The sequence below is a fragment of the Camelina sativa genome, chromosome 18 (genome assembly GCF_000633955.1).
Source record: "Camelina sativa cultivar DH55 chromosome 18, Cs, whole genome shotgun sequence".
NCBI lineage: Eukaryota > Viridiplantae > Streptophyta > Magnoliopsida > Brassicales > Brassicaceae > Camelina > Camelina sativa.
In genome coordinates this window covers 10,894,348-10,921,864 of record NC_025702.1, presented here as the reverse complement: position 1 = coordinate 10,921,864, position 27,517 = coordinate 10,894,348, and the positions used below count along the sequence as shown (strand labels likewise).

At 36.3% G+C, this 27,517-nt stretch overlaps 3 protein-coding genes and 1 pseudogene across 3 annotated transcripts; 3 read left to right on the top strand and 1 right to left on the bottom strand.

The window, feature by feature from the left end:
• LOC104763352 lies at window positions 4,901-6,624 on the bottom strand (annotated as a pseudogene).
• LOC104761071 (ubiquitin-conjugating enzyme E2 27) lies at window positions 8,359-9,912 on the top strand. The gene is made up of 5 exons (XM_010484094.2): window positions 8,359-8,723; window positions 8,921-8,969; window positions 9,184-9,343; window positions 9,441-9,524; window positions 9,613-9,912. The coding sequence occupies exons 1-5, from the start codon at window positions 8,546-8,548 to the stop codon at window positions 9,718-9,720; spliced, it is 579 nt and encodes a 192-aa protein (XP_010482396.1). The 5' UTR covers window positions 8,359-8,545; the 3' UTR covers window positions 9,721-9,912.
• Window positions 13,559-14,407, top strand: LOC104763351. The gene is made up of 2 exons (XM_010486734.1): window positions 13,559-14,230; window positions 14,318-14,407. The coding sequence occupies exons 1-2, from the start codon at window positions 13,559-13,561 to the stop codon at window positions 14,405-14,407; spliced, it is 762 nt and encodes a 253-aa protein (XP_010485036.1).
• Window positions 23,959-27,440, top strand: LOC104761070 (probable serine/threonine-protein kinase At1g54610). The gene is made up of 7 exons (XM_010484093.2): window positions 23,959-24,581; window positions 24,657-24,941; window positions 25,432-25,749; window positions 25,972-26,199; window positions 26,387-26,487; window positions 26,594-26,720; window positions 26,864-27,440. The coding sequence occupies exons 1-7, from the start codon at window positions 24,210-24,212 to the stop codon at window positions 27,188-27,190; spliced, it is 1,758 nt and encodes a 585-aa protein (XP_010482395.1). The 5' UTR covers window positions 23,959-24,209; the 3' UTR covers window positions 27,191-27,440.

The following is a 27,517-nucleotide window of genomic DNA, read 5'->3' as shown; positions in this document are numbered from 1 at the left end:
AAAAAAAAAAAAAAAAAGACAATGAATTTTTTTCTCAGATTCCAATGCGACAGATATGATTCCGTTTAATGAGACCGAGATCCACCTGCGATGTAGAGCGAAATGGGGAATTGAATATATAATATATGGCAATGGAACAATGGAATTTTAATATATTTTTGAATTTTTACATTAAAAAATTTACACCATTATATATATATATATATAACATTTCTCTTCAATAGATTTTTTATTAAAGCATGTGTACTCATTTCACACATGTGAATTGTTGAGGGGTAGCGATTCAAAAAATTGAACTTTTTCAAGACCAAACGACTCTAGCATCCTCCGAGAGACCCATCCGTAGAAACATTTCTGGTCTAAAATGTTTGGTTCTATGTAAAGTTGTTCTTTTTGCCTCATAAAACTAACTCATAAAAACAATTATATATAACATTTAGTTGTTTTTTTTCTTAACAAGACAAAAAAAATGTATTTTAAACAAGAATATAACTTTTTTTTTTGTCGTCAAAAAGAAGAATATAACTTATTATTAGTACGAAAGGGATAGTGAAAACAGTTGTCATCAACGAGCTCTTGAGGTAAGCTGATGATGTTGAACTGCTCTGTTAGCAGACTTAAGCAAATTAGGAAGACTGTTATGTACTCCTCGTGGAGTGCTACATAATAGATATTTACTCAAAGGCCGAGTCCATTGGGTAAAGCTCTATGCGGAACCAGACAATCCAACGTTAAAACAATTTACGAATTAGAAATTAAAAAATACTTAGAGTGGTGTATTCAAAATATAATTTTGGAAGATTTTGAGGGATTTAAAAAATTTGGAATTTTGATAGATTTTAGGGAAGATGATATGATTTATGCTAAAATTCTTTCAAATCCCACCTAAAACCATAAAATTTGGATTTTTGTATTTTTAACTAAACAAATCCTCCGGAATCCCTAAAATTTATTAAAATCCAAATCCACAAATTTGTAAATTTTATACAAATCACTTAAAATGTCAAGTTGAATACAACCTCCTTAGGTTCACCCTTAGGGTGTGAAACCTTGTATGTACCTCCTCCCCTCTCAACCAATAAGAATCATATATCTAATATTTCATTTCAAAAATATATCAAAATTAAATTAAAAAGCTAAACAAATTAAGGAAACAAAATTATGTATACTTTTTATTAATGAAACTTAAATATTGGTTTGGTTTAGATTTTACAACTAAATGAGGTTATATATCGGGTTGAGTTTATAAATAAGAATTACGGTTTAGATTTTACTATTAAAACGAAATTATATGTCGGTTTGGATTTACAAATGAGGTGATTAGGATTTAGATTTTACAATTAGAACAAAACTATATGTCTGTTTGGATTTATAAATGAGGGGATTAGGATTTAGGTTTTACAATTAAAATGAAATTATATGTCGGTTTGAGTTTACAAATGAGGTGGTTAGGGTTTAGATTTTACAATTAGAACGAAATTATATGTCGATGTGGGTTTACAAATGAGATAGTTAGGGTTTAGATTACAATTAGAATAAAATTTTATATCGGTTTGGTTTATAAAAGAGCAGTTTGGGTTTTTTATTTTACATTGATGTATAAATTTTTTGTTTCCTTATTGTCCTTAGAAGTTTATTGAGAATTTGTTAGAAATGCCCTTTTTGAGATACCTCTTTTCAAAAATTCTATTTTTTGAACATTTTCATTTTTGCCTTCTTTTACATAATTACAATATGTTAAATTAATTTTTAGAATTTTTTTTTAGTATTTGGATTTAGGATTTATATATTAAAAGGAGTATTTTTGAAAATGGACACATGGAAGGAAATTTTTGTAAAGTAACATAGAAAAAGAGGTATTTTTAAAAATCCCCCAAATTTATTACACTTAATAACATATACCATATATATATATATATGTATACAATATTTTTATTCCTTTAAAAACTCTTATATTCAATAATACTTATACTGTTTGATATGAACAATTAAAATCTTTAATGGTTATTTATATGCTGATAAAAAATGTGCAATAATTATTTCACGGGCTAAATCTAATAAATTGAAGTATTTGTAATATAATTGACTGAGGTATACTGCATGATAACTTTTACGGATATAATTCTTTCACGATTTAAATTTAAAAACACTAAAAATTTGAAAATAATAATGAAAGAATATTTTTTTGACGGGCTAAATATAAGAAGCACAAAAAATTTTAAAAAATTATTATAATCATAATAAATTCAATATGATAAAAATGTAACATTATTATAAATAAAACTAAAAAAGAGTCTTGTCGTGTCTGCGGTAGACAGCTGGTCAAATATTAAAATTAAAAATCAAAATACAATTATACAGTCTTAAACACTAAACAAAAAAAAAACAAAATTAATAAACAAATATAATTGTTAAAAATTTCATTTTATTGGTTATAAAAATATTGTTCTGCGGTTTACCCCAAGTTAAAATCTAGTTAAATATGAAAAATTATTGGGTTCACCCCTAGGGGTGAACCACTCTTATTCACCCCCTCTTAATTAACCAATCAAAATACAACAAATTGCCATGTCATATCATATTTATAAAATAAATCAAAATTAAAATAAAAAGACAAAACAAGTTCAGGAAACCAATTCTGTAGATTTTTTATTAAGAAATTTATGTTGGTTTAGGTTTATAAAATATAAAATAAGAAAAATACTTAGAGTTTAGATTTTACAATTAAACTAAATCATATGTCGGTTTGTGTTTACAAAAATGTGGTTAGGGTTTAGTTTTTACAATTAAACAAAATTATATATCGGTTTGGGTTTACAAAAGAGTGGTTAGCGTTTAGGGTTTAGATTTTACAATTAAATGAAATTATATGTCGGTTTGGGTTTACAAAAGAGTGGTTAGAGTTTAGGGTTTAGATTTTACAATTAAACGTAATTATATGTCGGTTTGGGTTTACAAAAGAGTGGTTAGGGTTTAGATTTTAAAATTAAGCAAAATTATATGTCGGTTTTGGGTTTATAAAATAGTGGGTAGGATTTAGATTTTACAATTAAAAAATATATATTTTAATTTGGGGTTATAAATAAATGATTTGGGTTTAGATGTTATAATTAAAAACTATAATATAATGTTTAGAATTAATAATTGATATAGAAAATTTGTTTTTTTAACCAATAATTTGTTTCTTTGGCTAAGAGGGAATGAATAAGAAGGGTTCACCCAAATATTGTCCGTTAAATATTATACAAGCATACTGATAAGACTTTGTCCACACATTCTATGTTAACTTTTTAATTTTTACGAAATTTTGTCGCGCAATACATAAATTAGTAACTAAATTGATGGTTATAACGTTGACAGTCTAAATTATGTTTATTGATGTATGTCATTTTATAAATCCTAGTCTTTGTGAGGCATGTAACAGTTAGTACTCTGTGTACCTAGCAGAAAAAGAAAAGCTTTTCCTCTAGATGTTATGGCTGAATTGTTGTTTTTGTATTGGTGATATATACCATCAAGCATATGTTGTATCGATACGTGTAGATCATTTTTAGGTAGGAAGTGTGGCGATGTATTAATTTTGTATATATATTTGGTTATCTTTTTTTCAAATAATCAAATATATTAGGCCCATGAACAAATAAAAACCCAATGTTTAGAAATTACATTTCTATAAGTCAATGTACCAACTAAATAGTATCTGTTTCTACAAGCCTTAATAAAAGTAATCAAAAGTCTTTATCATATAGGCAAGATGTTTTATTTATATATTATATAGTATACCATTTTTGTTTATCTATACCGTAAATTTCCCGCCAAAATGAAAAATCCACAATTTTCTGCCAAAAACGCAAATCCGTAATTTTCCCGCCAAAATCCTAAACCTACAATTTTCCCGCCAAAAAGAAGCAAACTCGTAATTTCCCACCAAAATCTCAAATCCGTAATTTTCCCGCCAAAACACAAACCGGTAATTTTCTCGTCAAAATCTCAAACACACAATTTTCCCGCCAAAAACGCAAACCCGTAATTTTTCCGCTAAAATGCAAATCCGTAATTTCCACTTAAAGTTATGTGATGTTGATGGTGATAATAATGGATATGGTGAAAACGATGATATAAATTATTTATAATTATTTTTATGTTAAATATTAATTAATTTATAGTGTAGTGGATTAACCCGATTAATCATCTAACTCATTTATCTATATGGATTCATAAGTTGATCCAACTCAAGTGTTAAATGAGTCGAGTCAACTCATAAACTCATTTAACTTTAAACTCATTGGATAATGAATTGAGTTGGATTGAGTTAACCATTTTAACACCCCTATCTATACAGTTAACTATATACTCATTTGCCATTTTAAATGTATTTAATATATTTTATAACATAAAATCATTTAAAATTAACACATGTCAATTTTTTATCTATACAACTATCATGTCACGATCCAATTAATATATAATTTTGATAACCAAGCTTTATATTAAAATTTTTAATTGTAGATCTCCATCAAAATCTTATACTACATGGAAATTGTTTTGCCCCATAATATACACACGTGTGTATTAATTGAAACGCACTTTTGAGTTATATAAACTTGCAAATAACTGAAACGCACCTTAATAATTTGTCCAAACAAAGTAATTAAACCTACCTAGCATGAGAATTAACAAAACAATAGAGATGAAGAGTTTCTTACTCTTTTCGCAAAAAAAAAAAAAAAAAAAAAANAAGAAACTTATTAAAGCTGTAGAAAATGTCCAATTAAACATGACAAGTCAAATCCTCTGCTAATCTTCTTTGTAGTCGCACTCGCCCCATGAAGACTCGGTTACGAGAATCTTTTGACGTTCCATTAACCAAATAATGAAATGGAAACAAAAATTCTCTCTCTCATAGTTCATCAGCAATTTCTTTACCCTTGCTCGTAACATTGTTCTTTTTGTTTGCACTGTAGCTTCTGAAGAGACTCTCTATTTCTTCTAAAACCACACCACGTGTCTCCGGAAGGAAAGTGAAAAAGAAGACCCATGCGGCGGTCGCAACTCCGGCGAACAGAAGGAACGCACCACCAATTGTGAGACCCTTAGAAAGAGACAGGAATGTCATTCCGATAATACCACTCATAAGTCTATTCAACATCACTCCCAAACTTGCACCTTGAGCTCTTTGCTTCACGGGAATATCTCTGAGCAGTAAACCCACGTCACGGGGCCTGCGCCTATTGAGAATGTTGCCACAAAAGACATCACCGTTGTAACGCTAAGCCCTATAGCCCACTTGATAGTTTGTCCGGGGTTCCTGTTGATTACTGTGAGACTAGTTCCAAGTGTTGTCAAGGAAATAAACATTCCGCCCATACTCGTAAGCAACAAGGCACGATGTCCAAACCGATCAACCACACAAGTCCCTACCACGATGAAGAGGGTCTTGACAACTCCGACTGCCACCGTAGCCAAAAGCTGGTCATTCTTGGATCTCAGTCCAGCCTTTGAGAAGATGGTCGGAGAGTAAAGCACGACCGCATCGATTCGAGAGGCCTGCTGGGCTAAGTGGATGCCAAGGCATGCTATGAGGATGTGTCGAACAGACGGGGTTGGTCGGACAAGAAGGTCCTTCCACACGCCTTTACCGCCAGTCTTCTTTTTCGGCACGACTACAACATCGTCGGTCATATCATCAGGGATTCCAGCCGCATGTTTGATGTCATTGAGCCTAGAGATGGCTTCTTCTTTAGTGTTTGAGGTTTTGTCAAGAACTTTAAAAGCATCTCCAATGCGACCTTGGAGGACTAGCCACCGTGGAGACTCCAGCATTGCCAACACTCCAATGGCTAGGAATATCGAGGGAATCGCTCCAATCCCTAACATGAACCTCCAACCGAGATGCTCGGGAAGCTTGGAGAAGAAGTAGTTGGACACATATCCTAAAAGTATACCAATGTTGATAAATATCTGCATAGAAAAAGAAACTATTGGAGTGTAAAATTCTTCATTATCATCAACCTCCATGTAAAATTCTTCATTCCAAATAAGAATAAAGGTCGAAACTATTGTACCTCAGGGAAAGAGCTAAGAAAACCACGTGAGGAGGCAAGAGCGACTTTGGCGGTGTAAACAGGAGCAATCATCATAGCATAACCAACACCAATACCAGCTACGAAACGACCCACCATAATGAAAGGATAGTTTTTGGCAAAACCCATGAGAAGAGCACCACAAAAGAAGAAAGCTCCTGCCAACACTATGGTATATCGTCTTCCAATCCAATCTGAAGTTCTACCGGCCGCGCCTGAACCGATTATAGAATAGATATTCAGAATCCCCATAAGAATCTCAAGTTGTACATCCGACAGTTTCAAATCTTCTTTTATGAAAATTGCAGCTCCACTCATCACTCCTATATCTGCAACATCCACAAAATGTAAGGATAATTATCTAAACCGTAAAATCAAACCAACCTTAGTGACTGAGAATTCACAACGAATACGAACCGTAACCAAGGATTATAGACGTCATTGATGCTAAGATTGCACAAGCAAAAGCAAATCGGTTTCTATTCCCTCTTGGTGGCTCGAGCTTTGCAACAACACCTCGTTCTTTTCCTAAGGAACTCATTGTGTCCACCATGATTGTAAAACTTACAGTGAAAAAGAAATTGGTAAGGAGAAGAGAGTGTTATTAGCAGGAAATAAAAATTAAGTGTCTTGTGTGTTAAGAAATCTATTGGAAGATGAGAATTTAAAAAGATGTGGGATGCTCACAGTTGAAGCCAACTAAGATCACATGTTTTAGAAATTAACAAACAAGCATCCAGTTAGTTAAATCAGTTACAGAAACTATTTACTTGAAATTCTAATGATAGAAATCAGATATCAAGATACACATGGTTTTACTCCAATCTACTAGATTTGTCCTAAAATTAGCAATTTATAGTAAGAATAAATCATTTAAGATTTTAAAATTTGTCATCTCACTATTTTTTTTGGTTATTACCTTATCTAAATTTAGAAACATAAAGTTAATAGACATCATCAAATTGTTATAATTTTAAATGCAAGAAAAAAACATATGGTTCACCTTAAAAAAGATTCTGTCTCTTTCTCTCCGAGGGCTACTACATATTTTACTATAATCAACTGTTTATAGGTATAGAAGTTTTCTCTCTTCCTCTTTGTCCTCTCTTTAGCTGTTTTCTATCATCACACTAGAAAAACAAAATACACATAGTATTTATAAGAGAAACAAATTTAGTGTAAGAAAGGAAAAATTAAATGCTAGTGTACGAAGGCAAAAAGAAAACCTAGAACTTTCTAGAAAAACTCATAATTTGTTTAAGTAAAAAGACTGCTAGTTTTTTAAAAAAAAAAAAAAAAAAAAAAAGATTGCTAATTATAGTACTAGAATGCAAGCAGTGGAGGTTTTAACTACAATGAATGCAAAAACTCGCAATCGGCCATTTAAGCGTGTATTGATTTGCAAGAAGTGGAGTGTTTGGTGATAATGGTTGGACTTCAAAGATCCAAACAACAAGAAGAACAGAAAAATCACAACTATCCATATCATTTCCCTTGTTAATTCAAAAAACATATCAACGCAAAAATATTTTTTTCTGTTGTTTAAACTCACACAATTCAATGAAATGAAAATGTACTTAAACACTCGGTGAAAGTGTACTAACTGCCAACCATCCATATTCAGTGGCGGAGCCGAAAATCTATCCACCAGAGTCATATTTTTTTTAAGCAAAAAAAAAAAAAAAAAANTCAATATTTCATATCGAAAGCCTTAAACTTAAAGCCTTTTTGTGTTTTAATATTTCACGTGGGTCAATTATAATATTGCACAAAATTTCATCTGGGTCAATTGTATTATTGCATAAGGGTCAATTTTTTTTTCATAAAAATTCCACTAATTTTTAGAATTTCATCAGGGTCAATTGACCCTGGTAATGCTTCACTGGCTCCGCCACTGTCCATATTATATATTGTATAAGCATACTGATAAGATTTTGTTCACATATTATATGTTAAGTTTCTAATTTTTACCAAAATTTGTTGGGCAATACATAAATTAGTAACTAAATTGATGGTTATAATGTTGATCATATAAATTAAGTTTATTGATGTATGTCATTTTATAAATCCTATTCTTTATGAGGCACTTAGTTCAGTTGTTACGTATTGCCATCCGGTGGTGTTGGGGTTGGTCTATGAATTGTAGTATCCTAAACCAAGTCAGATTCAAACCGAGAACCACAATGGAAATCAAATATAATTTCGGTTTATTCCGGTTTAACATTAATTGCTCTCAAATTGAATATGAGGAAGAAAAAAACTTGTGAAAAACAGTGGAAAATCACAAAAACAAATACATAAAAAAAAAAAAAAGGACTGTTGGATAAACTCCCTTAAGATGCAAGAAAAGAAGCTTCACTTCTCCACCAAATAAAGTTTCAATCTTTTTTTTTTTCTTGTTAGGGTTTCCTCCTCTCTTTTCTTTGGGAGATTTCAATCGGAGGAGAGATATCAAAAAAAAGATGATAGATTTCAGTCGAGTCCAGAAAGAGCTTCAAGATTGCAGCAGAGACAACGATTCTTCGGGTATCCGGGTCAGCCCGAAAGCCGATAATCTCACCCGACTCACCGGAACCATCCCTGGTCCTATCGGTACTCCTTACGAAGGCGGAACTTTTCAGATCGATATCACCATGCCAGGTCTGATCCCAAATTCTCCTACTTTAAGGCCCTTTGATTGTTAAATTTCCAATACCCAGAATTTAGTTTTTGGGGATTATGAAGTTATGGGATTCACTTGGTTTTGTTTCGATTGGTGTTAGGAGTTGAGATTTTCGGGTGTTTGATTTGTATTGTGTTGGTGTTCATAATCGATCTCTTTTTATTAAAAATTGCAGAAGGGTATCCATTTGAGCCTCCGAAGATGCAGTTTTCAACCAGAGTTTGGTAAGAAGATGTTGACTCTGATTCATAGAGATTGAATCATTGTTATGATGCACAACTATTTATCTCTGTCCTTGTGGTATTTGTTTGATAATTGTCTTATCTGTGGTCAAAAGTTCAATCTCTGGTAAAGATGTTTTTTAAGGGTCACTACTGATGCGATTGTATGTTAGTTTGTTCAATCTTTGTTGATGATTCATGTTAATCGAACCTACAGGCACCCAAATATTAGTAGCCAGAGCGGTGCAATATGCTTGGATATCTTGAAAGACCAGTGGAGTCCAGCTCTTACTCTGAAGACTGCTCTTGTTTCAGTCCAGGCATTACTCTCTGCACCTGAGCCCAAAGACCCTCAAGATGCTGTTGTAGCTGAACAGGTTATTATTATTCTACCATCAACCTTTCATCATCTTCAGTTTTTGCCCTGTTTTTTTAGTCTCTTTGAAGCAATACATTATCTCTGATGTTTTACAGTATATCAAGAACTATCAAGTATTTGTATCAACAGCTCGCTACTGGACTGAGACTTTTGCCAAGAACTCTTCTCTAGAGGAAAAAGTGAGTTGTTGAAATGGATTTAAAAGGTTAAAATGTAGTGTTTGGTTTGTGTAGTTAAAAGATTCGTGTTGGATTGATTTGTTCACAGGTCAAGAAACTTGTGGAGATGGGTTTTGGAGATGCTCAGGTTAGGAGTGCCATTGAATCAAGTGGTGGTGATGAGAATCTGGCGCTAGAAAAGCTCTGTTCTGGGTAGGATCTATCAACACAAGCCTCATTGGCGCTAGATATATGATTTAAATTTGGTTTATAACTCTTATGTGCTGTGTTTCTGCTCTTGCCTGCTGATAAGAGTGAAACTGCTTTAAAAAGATTACTAAATGCAATGCTATATCCATAAAGGGGATCTTATCTAGTAGATCATTGAGCAAGGAGTGTGTCAGGTTTATTTATGATTTATCAATTCAATGTCTTTGGGTTGATAGAATTGGTTCGTTTAGGTCGGGTTTCATCATGGAACCGATGGGTTTCTATAGGTATGTCCGATCCAGATTAACCCAATCAATCCCCTCTGACACCAAACCGAAGTAACCACTCCAAATAATTGAACCCTTTACAACCAGGATGGTTAAAACTGAATAACAAGAAGAAAATAAACTCACGTTGAAATAGAAATGTCGTAGTATATTTGATGGACGATTACACTCGAATCAGAACCAAAATCTCACCAAAACCATTCATACTATACTAGGGTTTTTACTGTGGTAACTAAAGTTTTTCAGATTGAACAACTCTAGTCTTTTTAGTTTAAGTGATAAAAGACCATTGAAAGAGACAGAGATAAGAAGAGGTTGGGACCATTAAAGACATAGCATTTAGTGAAAGAAGAAAGCCAAACGTCTAAATTGGTATGGAAACTCAACTACCCAAAAATTCCAACGTTGACCCATTCATTTACATCTTTCTGCCTTTTCAAAGTTCCCTTTTTATCATTGTCTTTGAAGAAGGAAGAAACTCAAGAAAATTCTATTCTCTCTACTCGACAAAACGTGCATAAGCAATGTCGTCGGCGTGGTCTTTGGGTTTCTTACTTTTTTTAGTTTTTGGCTCTTTCAAAACTTGAATTTGAATTAGTCTTTGGGAGAGACTTATTTGCTTGGATAAATCAAAAAAAAATTAGTGGAACATTACTTGATAATATAAATAGGGTGGACCGCATTGATCATTATGAAGTTGCTTTTGATGATTTTATTTGTAAATAAATTCTCAAATATTAACAGTTATATACTAAATTATTATTTACAATTAAATTTACAATTATTAAATTGTACTAAAACACCAAATAGCTCAAAAAAGGGCATGTTTGCGTTTTAGTACATTTTACAAACTTAATTGTAAAAGTAGTACTAACACTATTTAAAATTGGAGAAAAAATGTGTCTGAGATAGAGTTGGTAAAAGATAGAGAAAAATGTGGGGTAGTGAGATTTGGGTGTGATTACAGGTTTGTTCCCGTCGATATTTAATTTTTAAAAAGGAGAGAGGGACGGAACAGTGGAAAGCTGTTTGTCTCCGGCTTATTAAAACCACATATTAAAACCTTGTGAAGTATAGTTAATGGGCCTAACGTGGAAGAAGGTTTATTATTGGGCTTTAGGTTTGCTAATTAAAAGCCCATATCTAATTAGTTGTGAAATTAACTATACTCGAGGCAGGCACCTATATATTAACTCTAATCGAGGCAGATATTAAAGTAAACACTTGTACAGTAAGTATAGAGTTTTGGAAAGGTGTTTCTATGGGACCAGTAAAATCGTAGAAGTAGATTACATTGGGAAGAGTTTGGAAGGATAAAGAAGATAAAGAAGGAGATACAGAAAGGAGACATGGAAGGTATGTTTATAAGATTTGTTTATAAAGGTTTCATGATTTATGGTACTTAACCGCTCACATCTTACTGATCGGATAATTGTACTGCCAATGTAGTGGATGATGCAGTTGTCGTCCAGTCGGGGAGGTGGATACTGTGGATGAATGGTGAATGGGAGTTCAAAATGGACACAACTCTGGGGGGCGGTGTGTACGGCTGTCGAGTGTGAATAGTATGAAAAGCTTAGAAGACAAAATCACGGAGCTATACGGTATGGGTAAATCCACAAATGTTATGGAATTAAGCTACATGTTCGAGGACAGACTAGCTCAGATGCATGGAACACCCCCTGGTCCCACGGTTATTAGAGACGACAGAGAGTTCAGGTGTTTCAAATCTGTGAGTCTTACAGAGAAATCGATAAGTTTGTTTGTTGCAATAAGAAACATTAACGGGAGCTTTATTTTGGAGGGTGTGAATTCCGATGGGTATAAAGATGGGGTCACCAATCAAGTGTGTGAGAAAGTAGGATACTTTGGAGGATTGATGACATCAATAATGCAAAATAATCCAGTCGTTCCGGTGGATAATCCAAATAGACGTAGTTTGGAGATTGAGGATGATGGTTTAAGTGAAGACATACTACTGAGTCATGTAGAAAGCGTTGAGGAGATGCTTAGGGTTAAATCAGGTAAAAATTCCATCCAAACTGAACCAATATCTGAGGATGGTTTAAGTGATACCGTACTACTGAGCCATGTAGAGAGCGTTGAGGGACGAGTAAGAAGTACAGACCAGGAAATTAGTGGGGTAAGTAGTGAACTGAAAGATGATTTGTTAGTAGAATACGTTGAGAGTATTGATGCGTTGATGAATGAGGGGGAAGATTCTGAACGGGAAGGAGATTTTGAAGATTTTGAAAGTGGGGACGACAGTGGATTTGGTTACGATGGGGAATTGAGTAGTTATGGAGGGAGTGAAATGGAGGAGAATGAGGCAGTGTACGTCCAACAAGACTTGAACCAACCAGCAATGAGTCAATGAGAAGCGACGTAGACAACATCAGTCAGGATTTTGTTAATCCTCCGCCTACAAAGAGAACGAGAAAGGTGAGCTGGATGGGGGAGGATTATCAAAATCCTGGTAGTATGGACGATATGGGTGAGATAAGACAGAGTTTCAAAAAAGGCATAACGATTAACAAGATCTATGGGTTTGAAGACCTAGAACCAATGTTTGATGACGAGTACTTGAACGAGAAGGCAGCCAATGTGGACGAAAACATATATGTGGGGAGGACATTTGCTAGTAGAGAGGATTTCATGGTTGGTTTATCTATATATGCAATAAACCGTGTATTTATATACAAATTCACACGGTATGAGAAGGACTCATTGGTTGCCGAATGCTATGACAAGAAAGGTTGTGACTGGCGAGTGTACGGCCACCAGGTATGTGGGACAGAAGAATATGAAGTCAGAAAGGCACAGTTAGAGCATACGTGTGATGTACAGACACGTAGCAAGTTCTCAGCATATGCCACATCCCGTGTCGTAGCCGCGCTTCTCAGGTCAAAGTATGCAAAAGCATATTGTGTACCAAGAGCTAGAGACTTACTAGAGTGTGTCCTGTCAGAGCACAACATACGGATGACCTAATGGAAGGGTTGGAAAGCAAAAGAACTTGCAGTGGTAACAGCTCACGGGACAGAGGAGAATAGTTACCTATTGTTGCTTGTGTATTTGCATGTCCTTCAGTTGGCTAATCCAGGAACAATTTACCATATGGAAACAAAGGTTGATGTGGACGGTGAAGAGAGGTTCAAGTACGTGTTTTTAGCTCTAGGCGCAAGTGTGAAGGGCCTACCATTTGTTAGGAGGGTTGTCGTGGTGGACGGGACACACTTGTTTGGTAAATATAGGGGATGTTTACTTACTGCTAGCTGCCAGGATGCAAATTTCCAGATATTCCCTGTAGCATTTGAGGTTGTGGATAATGAGAACGATGATTCATGGTGATGGTTTATGAAAAAGCTCAGTGATATAGTTCCTGATGGTGATGAGCTAACATTTGTTTCTCACAGAAATGCGTCTCTCTTAAAAGCTATTTCAGAGGTGTATCCCCAATCACATCATAGAGCCTGTCTTGTCCACATTAAAAGAAATGTGAAAGGTAAGTATAAGAAAAAAAGTGGACTACCCTCACTGGTGTGGAGGGCAGGAAACATGTATAGAAAGAAGGATTTTGCGGCTGAGTATGCTAGGATTAAAAAAAGGAATAGAGGATGTTGGGAATACCTAGAAGAAATTGGCGTCGAGAATTGGAGCAGAGCTCATTTTGCCGGCGAGAGGTATAATTTGATGTCATCTAACATTGCTGAGTCCTTGAACAATGCATTGATACCAGCTAGAGGTAGTCCTGTTGTAGCATTGCTGGAGTTTAGTAGGAAAATGCTAGCTAGGTGGTTTGAATCACGTAGGAAAAAGATTTTGAGAACTGTTGGTGATATACCTATAGCAGTTGAAAGAGAGTTGTTGAAACGGTTCAAAGGAGGACTAGGGATGGGTGTACTTGCTGTAGGAGAATGGGATTTCGAGGTTACATCAAAGGATGGAAAACAGTTCCTTGTGTCAGTGAAAGACAAAACCTGCTCCTGCATGGAGTTTCAGAAGCTCAAGTTCCCTTGCACTCACGCAATGGCTGCAGCTCATGACAGGGGTTTGGAGTACATGACACTTGTTGGACAGATGTATAGGATATCAACATGGACTCCTACAGTAGGAACATCTATACTGCATGTCCAAGATCCAGCGGAAGTGAGTTGTCTGCTTGAGTCCTCCGATAACGAGGAGACCACCAGGGAGACCCCCGAAGTTGCGCATCCACTCTGCAGGAGAGTATTCGGTAATATAGAAATGTTTAAGATGTATTCAAATTATATTCTGAATATAGTAACTAATATAGTTTGCAATGTGTAACTGCAGGGAAATAATAAGTCGAGGCAACCAAACAAGTGTGGACGTTGCGGTGGTTTTGGACACAATAGGGTAACATGTACTGCTCCTCTCCGATGATGTAGACGGTGAAGTATTTTGTCGGATTTTGAAGTTTTTTGATGAACGAGTGTATGGTTTTTTGGTAATTAAATGTAGATTCCTTAAATGTTTGATCGGTAATTAAGCCCCGTACGGGTATCCAGCATTATGTGTATTGCTGGGGTTTTAACATCAAGTAACTCAACTGATGTACGGTGTGAACACCATTAACACAGGGAGTTTTATGTACATCTTTGTTTGAGTACGGGATGGTGTACAGATAATCCGAATTCACTATCTAATGCTTCGTAGTCCAATATATCCCGTACTAATACACAGTGTACAGAAGTAAGTGTGTCAATATTGTTGTACATGAAACCATACACGTATGTAGTTGTGCAGTCAGTCACCCCAGTTAAGCGAAGATGGTAACCAGATATTACGAATTTATGCAGTCAACAGCCCGTACACCTCCATCTGAGTACGGGATTGGTGTACACTAAATAAATTCATATGTGGGTGTACAAATAATCGAAGATGGTACCCAGATGTTACGAATTCACGCAGTCAACAACCCGTATACCTCCATTTGAGTACATGATTGGTGTACACTAACAAAATTCATATGTGGGTGTACAGATAATCCAAATTCACTATATAATGCTTCCCAGTTGAATATATCCCGTACTCATATATCGGTGTACAGAGGTAAGTGTGTCAATATTGTTGTACATCAAACCATACACGTTTGATGTTGTACAGTGAGGCACCTCAGGCAACTTGTGGGTCGAATAAAAAGTAGTTGGATATGGGTTTGACATACCCACTATAAATAGAAGATATTCAATGTATGGAAATAAGAAAATGTCAATATCAGAAATACCAGATGATATCTTCATGATAATACTGAAAATGCTTGGAAATGAAAATTATAGTTACCTTGGTCCAGTTATAAGGAGTAACAAGCGTGGAAGGGATTTGGCGTTGTCAAGGGAGGTTTTACAGTCAGCGAACATCTCCACCTTGTGCTACACACCTAGAAACATATATGAAGGTGAGATAGGTAGGCAATTCTTCGTTCGATGTTTGGGTTATGAAAATGAAATGGCTTTATATTACGAATTGCTCAGGCTGATAACAAAAAATCAAGATGTCCACGGTGCACTAAACCTCCTAGATCAACTAGTGCCATCACATGGCCCGACAACCATAGCGTATGCCATGTTTCAGATGTGTGCGGGTAGGGGTGACATGGTTGGGGCCGTATTTGATGTTATATTTGACAGATTTGGTGGTAATCCTTACCATGAAATCTACTCGATTGTTATAGAAGGAATGTGTGAAGAACTAATCGAGACTTTGATGAGATTTGATCCGCCGTTGGAAGAAACATTCGGTTACCTGTGGGAGTTTCTATCAACAAAAAAATTATACACCCCTGACTGTAGTGAGGTGCACGGCGAAGACTATCATTGCGAGGGGTGTTACATCTACGAGACTGCATTGCGTATCCTTGATCTGCTTTAGTAAAAGTCAGATGTAAGTATGTTCTTTAGTAAATGTCAAATGTAATAGTTCCTGTGTTAATAGAAAGTTATATTAAGATATGTTATTTGGGAACAAATATTTTATTAATTCTCTGATTTAAAGTGCACTACAAAAAATGTGCCAGCCTTTAGGTTGATGTGACGCAAAACTTGTTGGCCTTTGGCGTGAACGAGAGTCTTCATCACCCATCAAATCAAAAATAGTTTTAAATAGTAGCGTTATGGAGAGAAACACTTGCCTTTAGCCTGTGTAAAAGACACTTGATGCTATATTGAAGTAAATATATATTTGCAACAAGTGGTCACAAAAACAATGACTCTTGAAACTTTTGTATTCCTTTTCTCTTTAACACATTATTTAACATTAAAACAGTAAACAACAATACATTATTTAACATAGAATCCGACATAAAATTAGTAAGCTTACATAGGATACAGAAGCAAATGATTATTCAAAAAACGAAACAACATAACAAAGCATTACAACTTCTAAGAAGGAGTTATATTTTGATGAGAGATACTTATTAGAAAGGGGGGGCCAGACACACTAAATAAGCTCTGAAACTTTATTGGCCAACCACCAAATGTAGCAATTGACGCACCTAATATCATAGTCGCGATACCGTAGCCCTGAAACGCCAAATTGCAAGCAGCAGAGAATAGCACAGTCAGGGTTTGGGATAGTTGGGCATTCGGGATACCTGAACGTTTCCCCGAGTGAATGACTGTACGGGGTATCAAATTTTATTAATTCCCTAATAACTTCCTCCCCGCAAAACCGTACACCCTTAGACAATAGCGGATGGTGATGAGATCCAAATAGGTGTAGGTACTGGATGGCCATGTCCTCTTCCCCGGCGCAAATTGAGAGCATAACACAAGCAAGGGTGGCATGTCCGGCTTCAGGAACGTTCCGGCTTAGTAGGGCGATTGCACCTTTAATGTCCCTTTCTACAGCGGCAACCCTTAACCCTTCGTGGTAGATTGCTCTCTTGTTTCCGGCTTGGAGACATCTCTCGAAAAAGGGACGGTAACGTCCTGGTCCGGCGAGACGACCAGATGTGTAATACGATGTGTAAATGAAAGGAGGATGTTGAATTAATGAGTATATAGATGCCTCCTATAGTACTTCGGCTAGATATACGAAGTTCTTCCCTCTCTGGCCAGACTTCAAGATAGGAGCGAGGAACGAGATGTCATCCCTAGCAACCCTTTTTACAATACTGACTAAAATATCGTCGGGCAGATTTGGGAAAGGCATCGATGGAATAAAGTGGGCAATTATAGATGTTATTGGATTATTTCCACTATGGGAGATTGAAGGGAGATGGGGGACCTTAATGCACGATGATTATCTCTAAAATATTGAGTATGCTCTTTTAAGCCTTGCCTATATAATAGAGAAACTATTTATAAAATGAGTAATTTGTGTAAGGACTAAGAGAATAGAAGGTGTTGGGGAAATAACAATTGATTTCTTAACTGTTGTGAGCATATGACAGTTAGTGGGACACATAGGTACTAGTCCTTAACTGTTGAAAGATTATGTACTCCTTCGTATGTGTAGAGTCAAACTTATTGGACTAGTGTAGAGTAGGGTACCGTATTGATTTGACACAATGTTACCTGTACACTTATGTATGAGTACAAATACCGTATAGGAAAATATGTGTACCTGCTTAATTCAGCAATTTAAATAGGAATTTTTTAGGATCATGTACTCCTTAGTATGTGTACAGTCAAACTTATTGGACTAGTGCAGAGTAGTGTACCATCAAAGTTACTTGTACGCCTATGTGTGTGTACATAGGTCGTACAGTAACATAGGTGTACATGACTAATTCCTCAATTTAAGTAGGAGTTTTTAGGGATTCTTTGAAAATTAGCCATCTACATTTAAAATTGTCATATGTAAAGTCAGAGTAACGAAATGTTAGGACAAGAAGAAAAGTTGCCGGATTTGCCAGAAGATGTGTTTTTGAAGATAGTAACCCTTGTAGGTGAAGACAGATGGTGGGTGCTCGGTCCAATTTTGAGGGCAGGACAAAGAGGGAAAAAAGCTGTTTACAATGAACAAGTTTTCAAGGCTGCTGCTATCTACTGCCTATGTACGGATCCATCAGAAATCAACACATCATTGTATCCACACGGCGACCTCCAAATTGAATGGCGTAACCGGCGTTTCTTCTTGAGATGCTATGACTCCGGCAACAAGATTGCCATCTACTATGAAGGGCTAAGAGTTATGGCAGAGGAGAGAGATCTAGCTAGTGGGATTTGTATACTCAGTCGCAACGTCCCAGAGGAAGCGGATGCAACACTTGCCTGTGGTGTTCTTAGTATTTGTCAAGGTAATGAGGAGAAGGTTGTCCGTTACCCTTCGCTGTTTGGTGCAAATCATTATCCTTTGCTCTCGGGGGGTGTTAGGCGTATTGGTCGTATATTAATCTATGAGCTTTCTAGATACAGGACGGCCCGAGATAACATGTACGAACATTCTTATCTCTATCCATCCGGTGCATTGCTCCCTTCGCCAGACTATGCTGAGATTTGTTATTCTGAATTCAGACGCCATTATCGAATGTATGAAAACACAGACATCTTCTGCAAGCATCGCCGTATTTGGTGGTTGTCGAAAAAAATTTGTGAGATCCTCTAGGGTTTCCATAAGCCTATTGTTTTTTATTCTGTATTATTATTTGTAATGTGCATTTTAATGTGTTTTTGGGTATTGATATGTAAGATATAGTTGTATCGAAGTCTTGTTATTTAACATTTGGTCCATGTAATCTGTATGCAGCTGTATTTGACCGGTAACAACCTCGAGTTTTTATAAAGAATGAATATTATAAACACGTGTTCCAATTTTTGGTTTAGCAAAACTAGTTATCTCAAGCAATCGAGATAAACTTATGGACATGATTAGACAGAATGATAGTTTTTAGAAAATATAAGTTTTGATATTCTGTATACAATAGTTAGATAAAGATAAGATGGGGCAAGTGTAACTATCTAACCCATTTTTAAAGCAAAAAATATTTTAAACACGGGTTCCAAGTTCCAACATTGATAAAAAACAATAAAGGGAGATAATATCTTCAACACTAGTGATATCCAGCTATCAATTGAACGCTCTGCACTTGATTAGACGGATTGAGATTGTGTCATAAGTATCAATTTTTGATATTCTGTCGAGATTTTGCAATACATGGGCTCCAACATTGATCAAAAACAATAAAAGATAGATAATATCTTCAACACAAGTGATATCCAGTTATCAATAGTACGCTCTGCAATTGATTAGACAGATTAAAATAGTGATATATGTTGATTTCATGACCTTTACTACTACTCGTTTACTGCCTTAATTACATCAACAGCTTTTTTGTTTTTAAAACTCTACACACTTGGATCATAGATACTGCCCACTACACAAGTGGATGCCTTGTTGCCAGATCCATCCAGCTAAATTAAGTACGGACTGGGAGCTTAGGGGATTGCTCAGTATACATGCCCATCCATTAAAGAGCAATACACTTTTGTGTACAGGTAGCCGGGATATATACACGTACTCTTAAATATGTGTACATAATATAAGAAAATAAAAGACCATCTAAACGCCAATTAATTAATAAATACATAAACCATCCAAACATCAGAAGCATTACGAAGTATTTTACATATTTTACATAAACTTCCATAGCCAACAAAAGAGTAGTCTTACATCAATATTACTAGGTTCAAAGGCATAGCTTTTTAGTTTCAATACAGTAAAGGTAAATGACGAACAATAGTTTTAGGCTTACTCGCCTTCAACGAATGACACATATGTGTCAATGGCATATGACTTCCTAATGCATACTACAATCTCGTCAGAAAGTGCAGCCATTTCCATCAAACCAAGTCCAAACGCGTGCATTTCGAGAAACTTGACACTCACAGGGCCGCAATCTCCATCTCCCTTGTTGTTGTATAAACCACGCGTACGAGACCATATGAAAGGAGAAGTACTCAGGCTTTCCGATATGTCAGACTTGACGAACTTTTTTAGTACCCAAGGCAAACATTGTATAACCGGAGCCATTTGGAAAGCTACCACATCATTGGTGAAAGGTTCAACGAACGGGTCAAGGATCTCAATAGATAGAAGCTTCAAGTTGATGACCAAACCTACCCAATGAGTAGAACCCCAGTTCATGGGGACGTACAGAACATCAACATCTTTAAGGAAAGCAGATTTCATTAATTTCTCGGTAGACTTCCCTTCGACATAAGCCTTGATACTTGGCCCCCAATTGAAGTTTTCCTTCTCATCACTTTTGGTGAAATCTTCATGGTGTGTTACAAGTAAGTCCACAAACTAGGGGTCAAGGAAGACTACCCTTTTAGCTGCAAAAGTTGTTGCCCTACGCCGCATAAGCATTGACGTAATTACCTGGATATGATGCATGACAGGAAGATATAATTACAAGGTCATCCAATTTAAGGATATGTTAGTTGAATGATAAGACCATATAGTTTTGTTACCTCTGTTGTGATCCACTTTTCTTTGGTTGCAATATCCAGGAAATGTCGGTTGGAGAGTTTGTGACCAGTGCATACAGTGTAGTACCTATGAAACACATAAAGTGTGACATGTTTTGATAAAATACACCTAAATCATTGTTTGCATATCCATCAAAAGGATAAATATTAACTTACTGATCCCTGTCCTCATCAAGTACAACCTTCCATTTCTGGAACTCAGATTCATCGACCAGTGGGAATGGGGAATTTGTTGGTTTCTTCTTACGGCTGTTGGAAAGAGCTTTGATCCTATGATCCCCAATGAAATCTTCATCATCAAGTAGCCGAGAACGTCTAGGAATACGCTTTGGTGGTAGAGGCTGACAAGGTTTGGTTGTTTCATGAACATAATAAGCTGGCCCCACGGCAACAATCGCAGACAAGTGGCGGTATTTAAGGACATAGTCGCTACTCCCGCCATCGTTTGATTCTTTTATAGGCTGAAATGATTAAAACCTCAGTTAAAGCAATAATCAGGCAGTTTGCATCAGGTTAACGAAGGAAAAAAACGTTAAACCTGAACATGTGTGGCTGGTGTAGAAAGGCTTAATACATGGGATGCATCGATGCTGTCAGGAACATCTACATCCACAAAATCATTAACATCTTCAGGTTCTGGGTTTTCATCTTGGACAGGGGCTCCGTCGTGATAAGACGCATGGTCCTGCCACATGATACAGTGTAAATCTTTTTAACCATCCAGTCAAGCCTATGAAAAATGTGGATACTCAGTAAACTATTTTGGGAATACCTGAACACCAGGATCTGGAATATCAGGACCACACTCTACATCCATGTTGTCCAGAACATAATGGTTAGGGGCTCCTTTGTGGTCAGACCCATTTACCTGCCAAATGATACAGTGTTAATCTTGTTAACTATCCAGTAAAAATAAGACGCAGTGTACATCTTGTTATCCATCCAGTAAGACTAAAAAAATGCTGGATACCCAGTAACTATGTTGTTACCCATCCAGCCAACCAAAGATGGTAAAAAACGGAGAGAGATGGCATATAATATGTAGACAGATGTGAGATGATCTGATATCTTGAAGGGAAAAACCAACCTGGTCAATGACGCCTTTGGAAATACCATAAAAATCCTTCTCAGTCTCGTTGACGTCAGACTCTCTAATGAGACTAGCGCTCGCTACACATTCGGAGGACCTCTGAATGAAATTTCTTAAATCTAATGGGTCCTTCAACTTACAACATAAAGCAGGAATGGAGTTGAGAACTTGCAATTGCAGAGCGAGTTGAAAACCATAGCAGCAAGATGTTTGCTGTGCCAGCCTTTTCTGAAGTTCCTCAAATGGATCTTCCTTACCAAAAACAGGACCAAACCTGGACAATGTCTGACTAAAAGACAAGCGACCCCATGGGTATGACAGGAAGAAATCGACATCGTGCAGCATCTCGACATATTCTCCAGAAATACGACCATTTAAGGTGTTGCTGCATACAACAACACCATCAACTAACACAATCAAAGCAAGGCATAACTTTTTCCAGTGAGTAAGCCGGTTTTCTGGATCAGCATTCATATCAGCCCTAGGAATGTCCAAAACATCTTGAACCATTACAATCTTCTTGAAACCAAAAAGCCTATTTCATACACTTAAGTAGGCAGGGTCGTGGTGTTCAGCGACTTGAGCCTCTGAAGGCAATGGTCCACAGGACAACCCGGTTGTAAGGTGGAACTCTCTCAGTGAAAACCGAATTGGAAATCCTCCATATACGAACCACAATTCGTGTTTTTTTCTCTTCACCAACTTACGAGCCAACATGCCATGAATTAATTTCGCAGAGTGCGAACATCTCCCGACCGGGAGATCGAAAAGTCTCCCAAATTGTGAGGACCTGATAGTCTTCCATGCTTCACATCCATCGAGGAGTTCAACCAATAATCCCAAATACTCGGGCTTCGAGTGAATGTTGAGTCGAGCCCCATCGGGTAGTCGATCAACTGCGAAAAGCCGATATGGGAGATTAGGGTTCCAATGAATAGAATTCGTCTCCTCAGAACCAGCTGGAAAATCACACGGGAATATAATTGAATGAGTACGAAAGGTGGGCAATCAACTTAAAAGGTTCTTAAGATTGACCCAGGGAAAATAATTACGAGTACAACAAACCTTCGTCAAAGATGGTAGTTTTATGCCTTTCGCCGGCGACGGATGATTGTCCACCTTCAGCTTTCTTACATCCTGCAGATCTACTAGATCGCTCACTTCGGGAAAGAGATGATTGTAACCCTATACGCTTTTTAAGTGCTCTCGTCATCAAAAACAGGGGGATCGAAGAAAAATGGTAGTTTTATCCTTGCGAAGTACCTTTTTACAGTCTATATATTTGATAAGGCGAAACTGTATTGCCTTATGGTTAAATAGATAAGAAATCGTCGGAGTTACTGTAGAATGGCATGAATGGTAATTGAATTGATAAGTGATACCCAAAAATAGACAAGAAATAGTGTCAAAAATTGGTCAACGGTTGTTTCTCTAATTGTAAATAGTGTTAGTACTAATTTTACAATTAAATTTGTAAAATGTACTAAAACACCAAATAGCTCAAAAAAAATAAGTAAAGTGGAGTGTGCAGCAATGAGGAAGGAATCTAGAGAGACCAAACAAAACACAGACTTGGTTCGTCCGTATCCTACAATTTCAATTATGGATTGGTTTAGTCCACGTGTCGGTCTTACAATAATGAATAAAAAAAACTGTACTTGCTGATGATGTACATAATTCTATGAAATCCAAAATTGATTGATAGGTACCAAACTTATGTTTTTTTTATTAACCGAAACCGAAGAGATACTTTGTGTAACATTTTTGTCTTTCTTTCTATGTGGTAGTGTAAATCTTCAAGAGAGAGTGATCGAATACGCATTTTATTTACTATTTTCATGTTTGACTGGTTAAAGATTGAGTGAGATCTATTATCTTTATATTATTTATTTTTTGCCCTTCTTAATCAGTGTTATTAGAAGGGATACAATATAAACTAGATAAAGTCAAATAAATAAATTTTTGCAACATTCTTTTGAAAAAATGTCATGCTAGAAATTGTAGATTTTTTTTTTTGCAACTGAACAAGTTTGCTAAAAAAGCAATCAGTTATGTGTACATCAGAACATACCACATCTTTTTCATATTTTATTCGTAAACAAAATTTTTTCTTTTTAAAATTTCCAGCAATATTTTTTTCGTTGACAAAATGATTCTAATATATTTAAATGATATTAAAAAAAACTACAACAAAGTCAAATTTATCTGAGAAAAAAAGAAAAAAGTAGAATAACTTTTGTGCTTCAATTCAATATTTTTTTCACAGATGATAACAATACATAAAATAAAAAACAGAGCTTTAAAAAAAAAAAAAACTTTTAACCACTTTTTTCAGAGACCTTTTGCCTAAAATAAATAAATAAGAGAGAGAAATGAATTTTTTTATATCAGAGTTTACCTCAGAAATCTTACCGTCAAACCACCCGTTATATGTCAACGGAAAACCGCCATTTTTCACTCCTACGTGCAAAAGACTCGACTCTCACTCCTCGAAAACGCCGTCGTTTTTACAAAACCCGAATCTCTCACTCTCCTCAAGAGGAACCAAAAAAAAAAAAAAAAAAAACTTTNAAGAAAAACTTTGAGCTCTTCGGCGATGATAATGCTAAGCTAAAGAGACAGAGACAAAGAGAGAGAGAGAGCTTCATCGATTCAGCCGATGGGATGCGTTTTATGCAAGGAATCCACCGGAGACAACAAACGTAATAATAACAATCCCGATGAACCTCCTCCGGGAGACCTCCGTAAGACGACGGACGATGATTTGCCTTCTTCTTCTGCTTCAACCACCACCGCCGTTTCTGTAGTGGAAATCGAAGATAAGAAGAAGAAAAAGGATTTGGCTTCGATTCAGATTCAGCCGGCGAGAACATGGCACACGGGCGATTTCTCAGCCGGTTCATCTCGTCGTCCGGGTATGAGTCTCCGTTCGACACCAGAAGGATGGCCTCCGTGGCTTATTGCTGCTTGCGGCGATTCAATCAAAGACTTAACACCTCGTCGAGCTACCTCTTACGAAAAGCTCGAGAAGGTACTCTCAGTTCTGTAAATTAGAAAGTTTTGTTTTTTTTTTGGTTGATTAAAGTTTTGATTTTTATTTATATAGATTGGGCAAGGAACGTATAGTAATGTGTACAAGGCGAAAGATCTATTGACTGGGAAGATTGTAGCTTTGAAGAAAGTTAGGTTTGATAATTTGGAAGCTGAGAGTGTTAAGTTTATGGCTAGAGAGATTCTTGTTCTGAGAAGGCTTGATCATCCTAATGTTATTAAGCTTCAAGGTTTGGTTACTTCTCGGGTTTCTTGTAGTCTCTACCTTGTTTTTGAGTATATGGATCATGATCTCTCTGGTCTTGCTGCTACTCAAGGTTTCAAGTTTGATCTTCCTCAGGTCTGTTTTTTAATTTCCTTATCCTGATGTTAGTAATGATAGATATGAGTATGGATTTGATCTCATTTGTGATAAACAGATATAAGGAAGAAGTTAATGTGTTAATGATAGATATCCTTCTTGCGATGATTTTAATGTTTTTTAAGGCTTTTTTTTTTTTTTTGTCTTTAGGATACTTTATTTTGGGTCACATATGGTAATGTTATCGTCTGATTGGTTTTTGTTTCTTTTGTGCTTTTGGTGATACTACTCCTATAATTATTTGTCGGTGGACCCAATTTTGAATTATGTTTTCTGATTCTGGTGAATTTTCAACGTCTTTCATGACTTTCATTCATTAGGTTCCTTTATTATCTGTGCATATTTGACTTTAATTTTAAGTTAGGTAATTAAAATCAGATTAGTATGATTAGTACAGTACCAAAGATACAAACTTGTATTATATCTAGATCATTCATAATGGAGTTTTTATTTCTTGGTGGTTCTTCAGGTCAAATGCTTTATGAATCAGCTACTATCTGGATTGGAGCATTGCCATAGTCGAGGAGTCTTACATCGAGATATCAAAGGTTCTAATCTTCTTATAGATAATGATGGAATACTGAAGATTGCTGATTTTGGGTTGGCTACGTTTTATGACCCGAAGCAAAAGCAAAATATGACTAGTCGTGTTGTCACGCTCTGGTACCGTCCTCCTGAGCTTCTTCTTGGAGCTACCAACTATGGAACTGCTGTTGATTTTTGGAGTGCTGGTTGTATTTTGGCAGAGTTACTTGCTGGCAAGCCCGTTATGCCAGGAAGAACCGAGGTAAACAAAATCGTGTTTTTAGTTACTCTGCTTAAGAATTTTTTAGTTTTTGTTAGATACAAATGTGTAGGCCCTCTTATCTGAGTCGCATTATAGAGAGCAATGAATACTTCTTGGTGAATTGATTTCTCTTTGTGTATGATCTTGGACTACAAATGGAATGTATAACCAAAGATTAATAAGATTGGTTACCGTTTTTCTTACTTAACTTGTTCTTTGTAGGTCGAACAACTTCATAAGATATTCAAATTATGTGGCTCCCCTTCAGAATCGTACTGGAAGAAGTACAAACTGCCAAACGCAACTCTTTTTAAGCCGCAACATCCGTACAAACGCTGTGTGGCTGAAGCCTTTAATGGTTTCCCTCCATCCTCTGTGCATCTAGTCGAGACACTTCTCGCTATAGATCCTGCTGATCGAGGAACTTCTGCCTCGGCCTTGAGTAGTGAAGTGAGTAATCCTTGTCTTGCAATCTTTCAATTGTTTGACATATGATAACTTCAAAATTTGAGTTCATTTTTTTTTCATTCGTTTTGGTTTGGATAAGAAAAAAGTCGGTTGGTGTGTGATCAAATCTTATGAAAGTAGAAGCTCACTTGCTGATCAAAGTGCTATATTATTTGGTTGGCATGTGCAGTTCTTTACTTCTGAACCGTTACCTTGTGATCCTTCAAGTTTACCAAAGTATCCACCTTCCAAAGAACTGAATGTAAAGCTGAGGGACGAAGAGGCAAGAAGGTATGTAATTTTTTAATCTTTTTTTTGGCTTTCTTGATACTCATGCTATCAATTAGATTAATTTGTGATTGGTCTCTTCTCGTGGCTGCATTCATTGTAATTCTAGGCAAAAGGGTCTTGCTGGAAAAGGTAGTGGTATTGATGGAGCCAGAAGAATAAGGTATCGTGGGAATCGCACTGGGCGAGCTGTTCCAGCCCCAGAAGCTAACGCCGAGAGCCAATCAAACTTAGATGTGAGAAAATCCTCATCTTACCCCATTTACACTAATGGACACACATAAACACAGTCATCATATGAGCGTGGTACTTTTTCGTTTCAACGTGAGAATCTGCAGAAGGTTCTGTAATGTTTCCACTTGCTAATGTGTGTTTGCAGAGATGGAGAGCAATATCACAAACAAATGGAAAGAGCAAGAGTGAGAAGTTTCCGCCTCCTCACCAGGACGGTGCAGTTGGGCACCCAATGGAAGATCAGTCAAAGAAAAGATCAGTATTTGGTGGAAAGCCTGAGACTTCTTTGGGATTATCGAGATCATACAAGTCCGGGGAAGGGACATCAATGAGAAAGATATCAAACAAAGACGGTGCTCGTGGGGCTTCTTCTAGAAAGTACATATGGGGACTTAAACCTCCTCCAGCGCTCGGGCTATCGATGGACTTACTTTTCAGGAGCAGATCAGAAGTTTTTGGGATCCGGAGATAGGATAGATGAATGAGAAATGAGCTGTGGGGGGAGTTATATCAGTGCATCAAAAATAAGAGATTGCTTCCGTTACGATTCAGAGGAGAGAGATTGCTTTTTTGAAAGGAGTTCAAATTCTTTGTAGCAGAATAGAGAGAGAGAGTGCAGAAATGGATTTTGACTCTGATGTAAAAACACATAATTCAGGTAGTATTAGAATCCTACTTTTAAACTGTATAGTTGTTGAAATGGATTTTGAGGCTTCTAAGATTGGTGTTGTCTCTTGTGACAAGAGTGTTGCAAAAAAAAAAAAAAAAGTCGTGAATTTGTCTTCTTGATTGCTGCTTC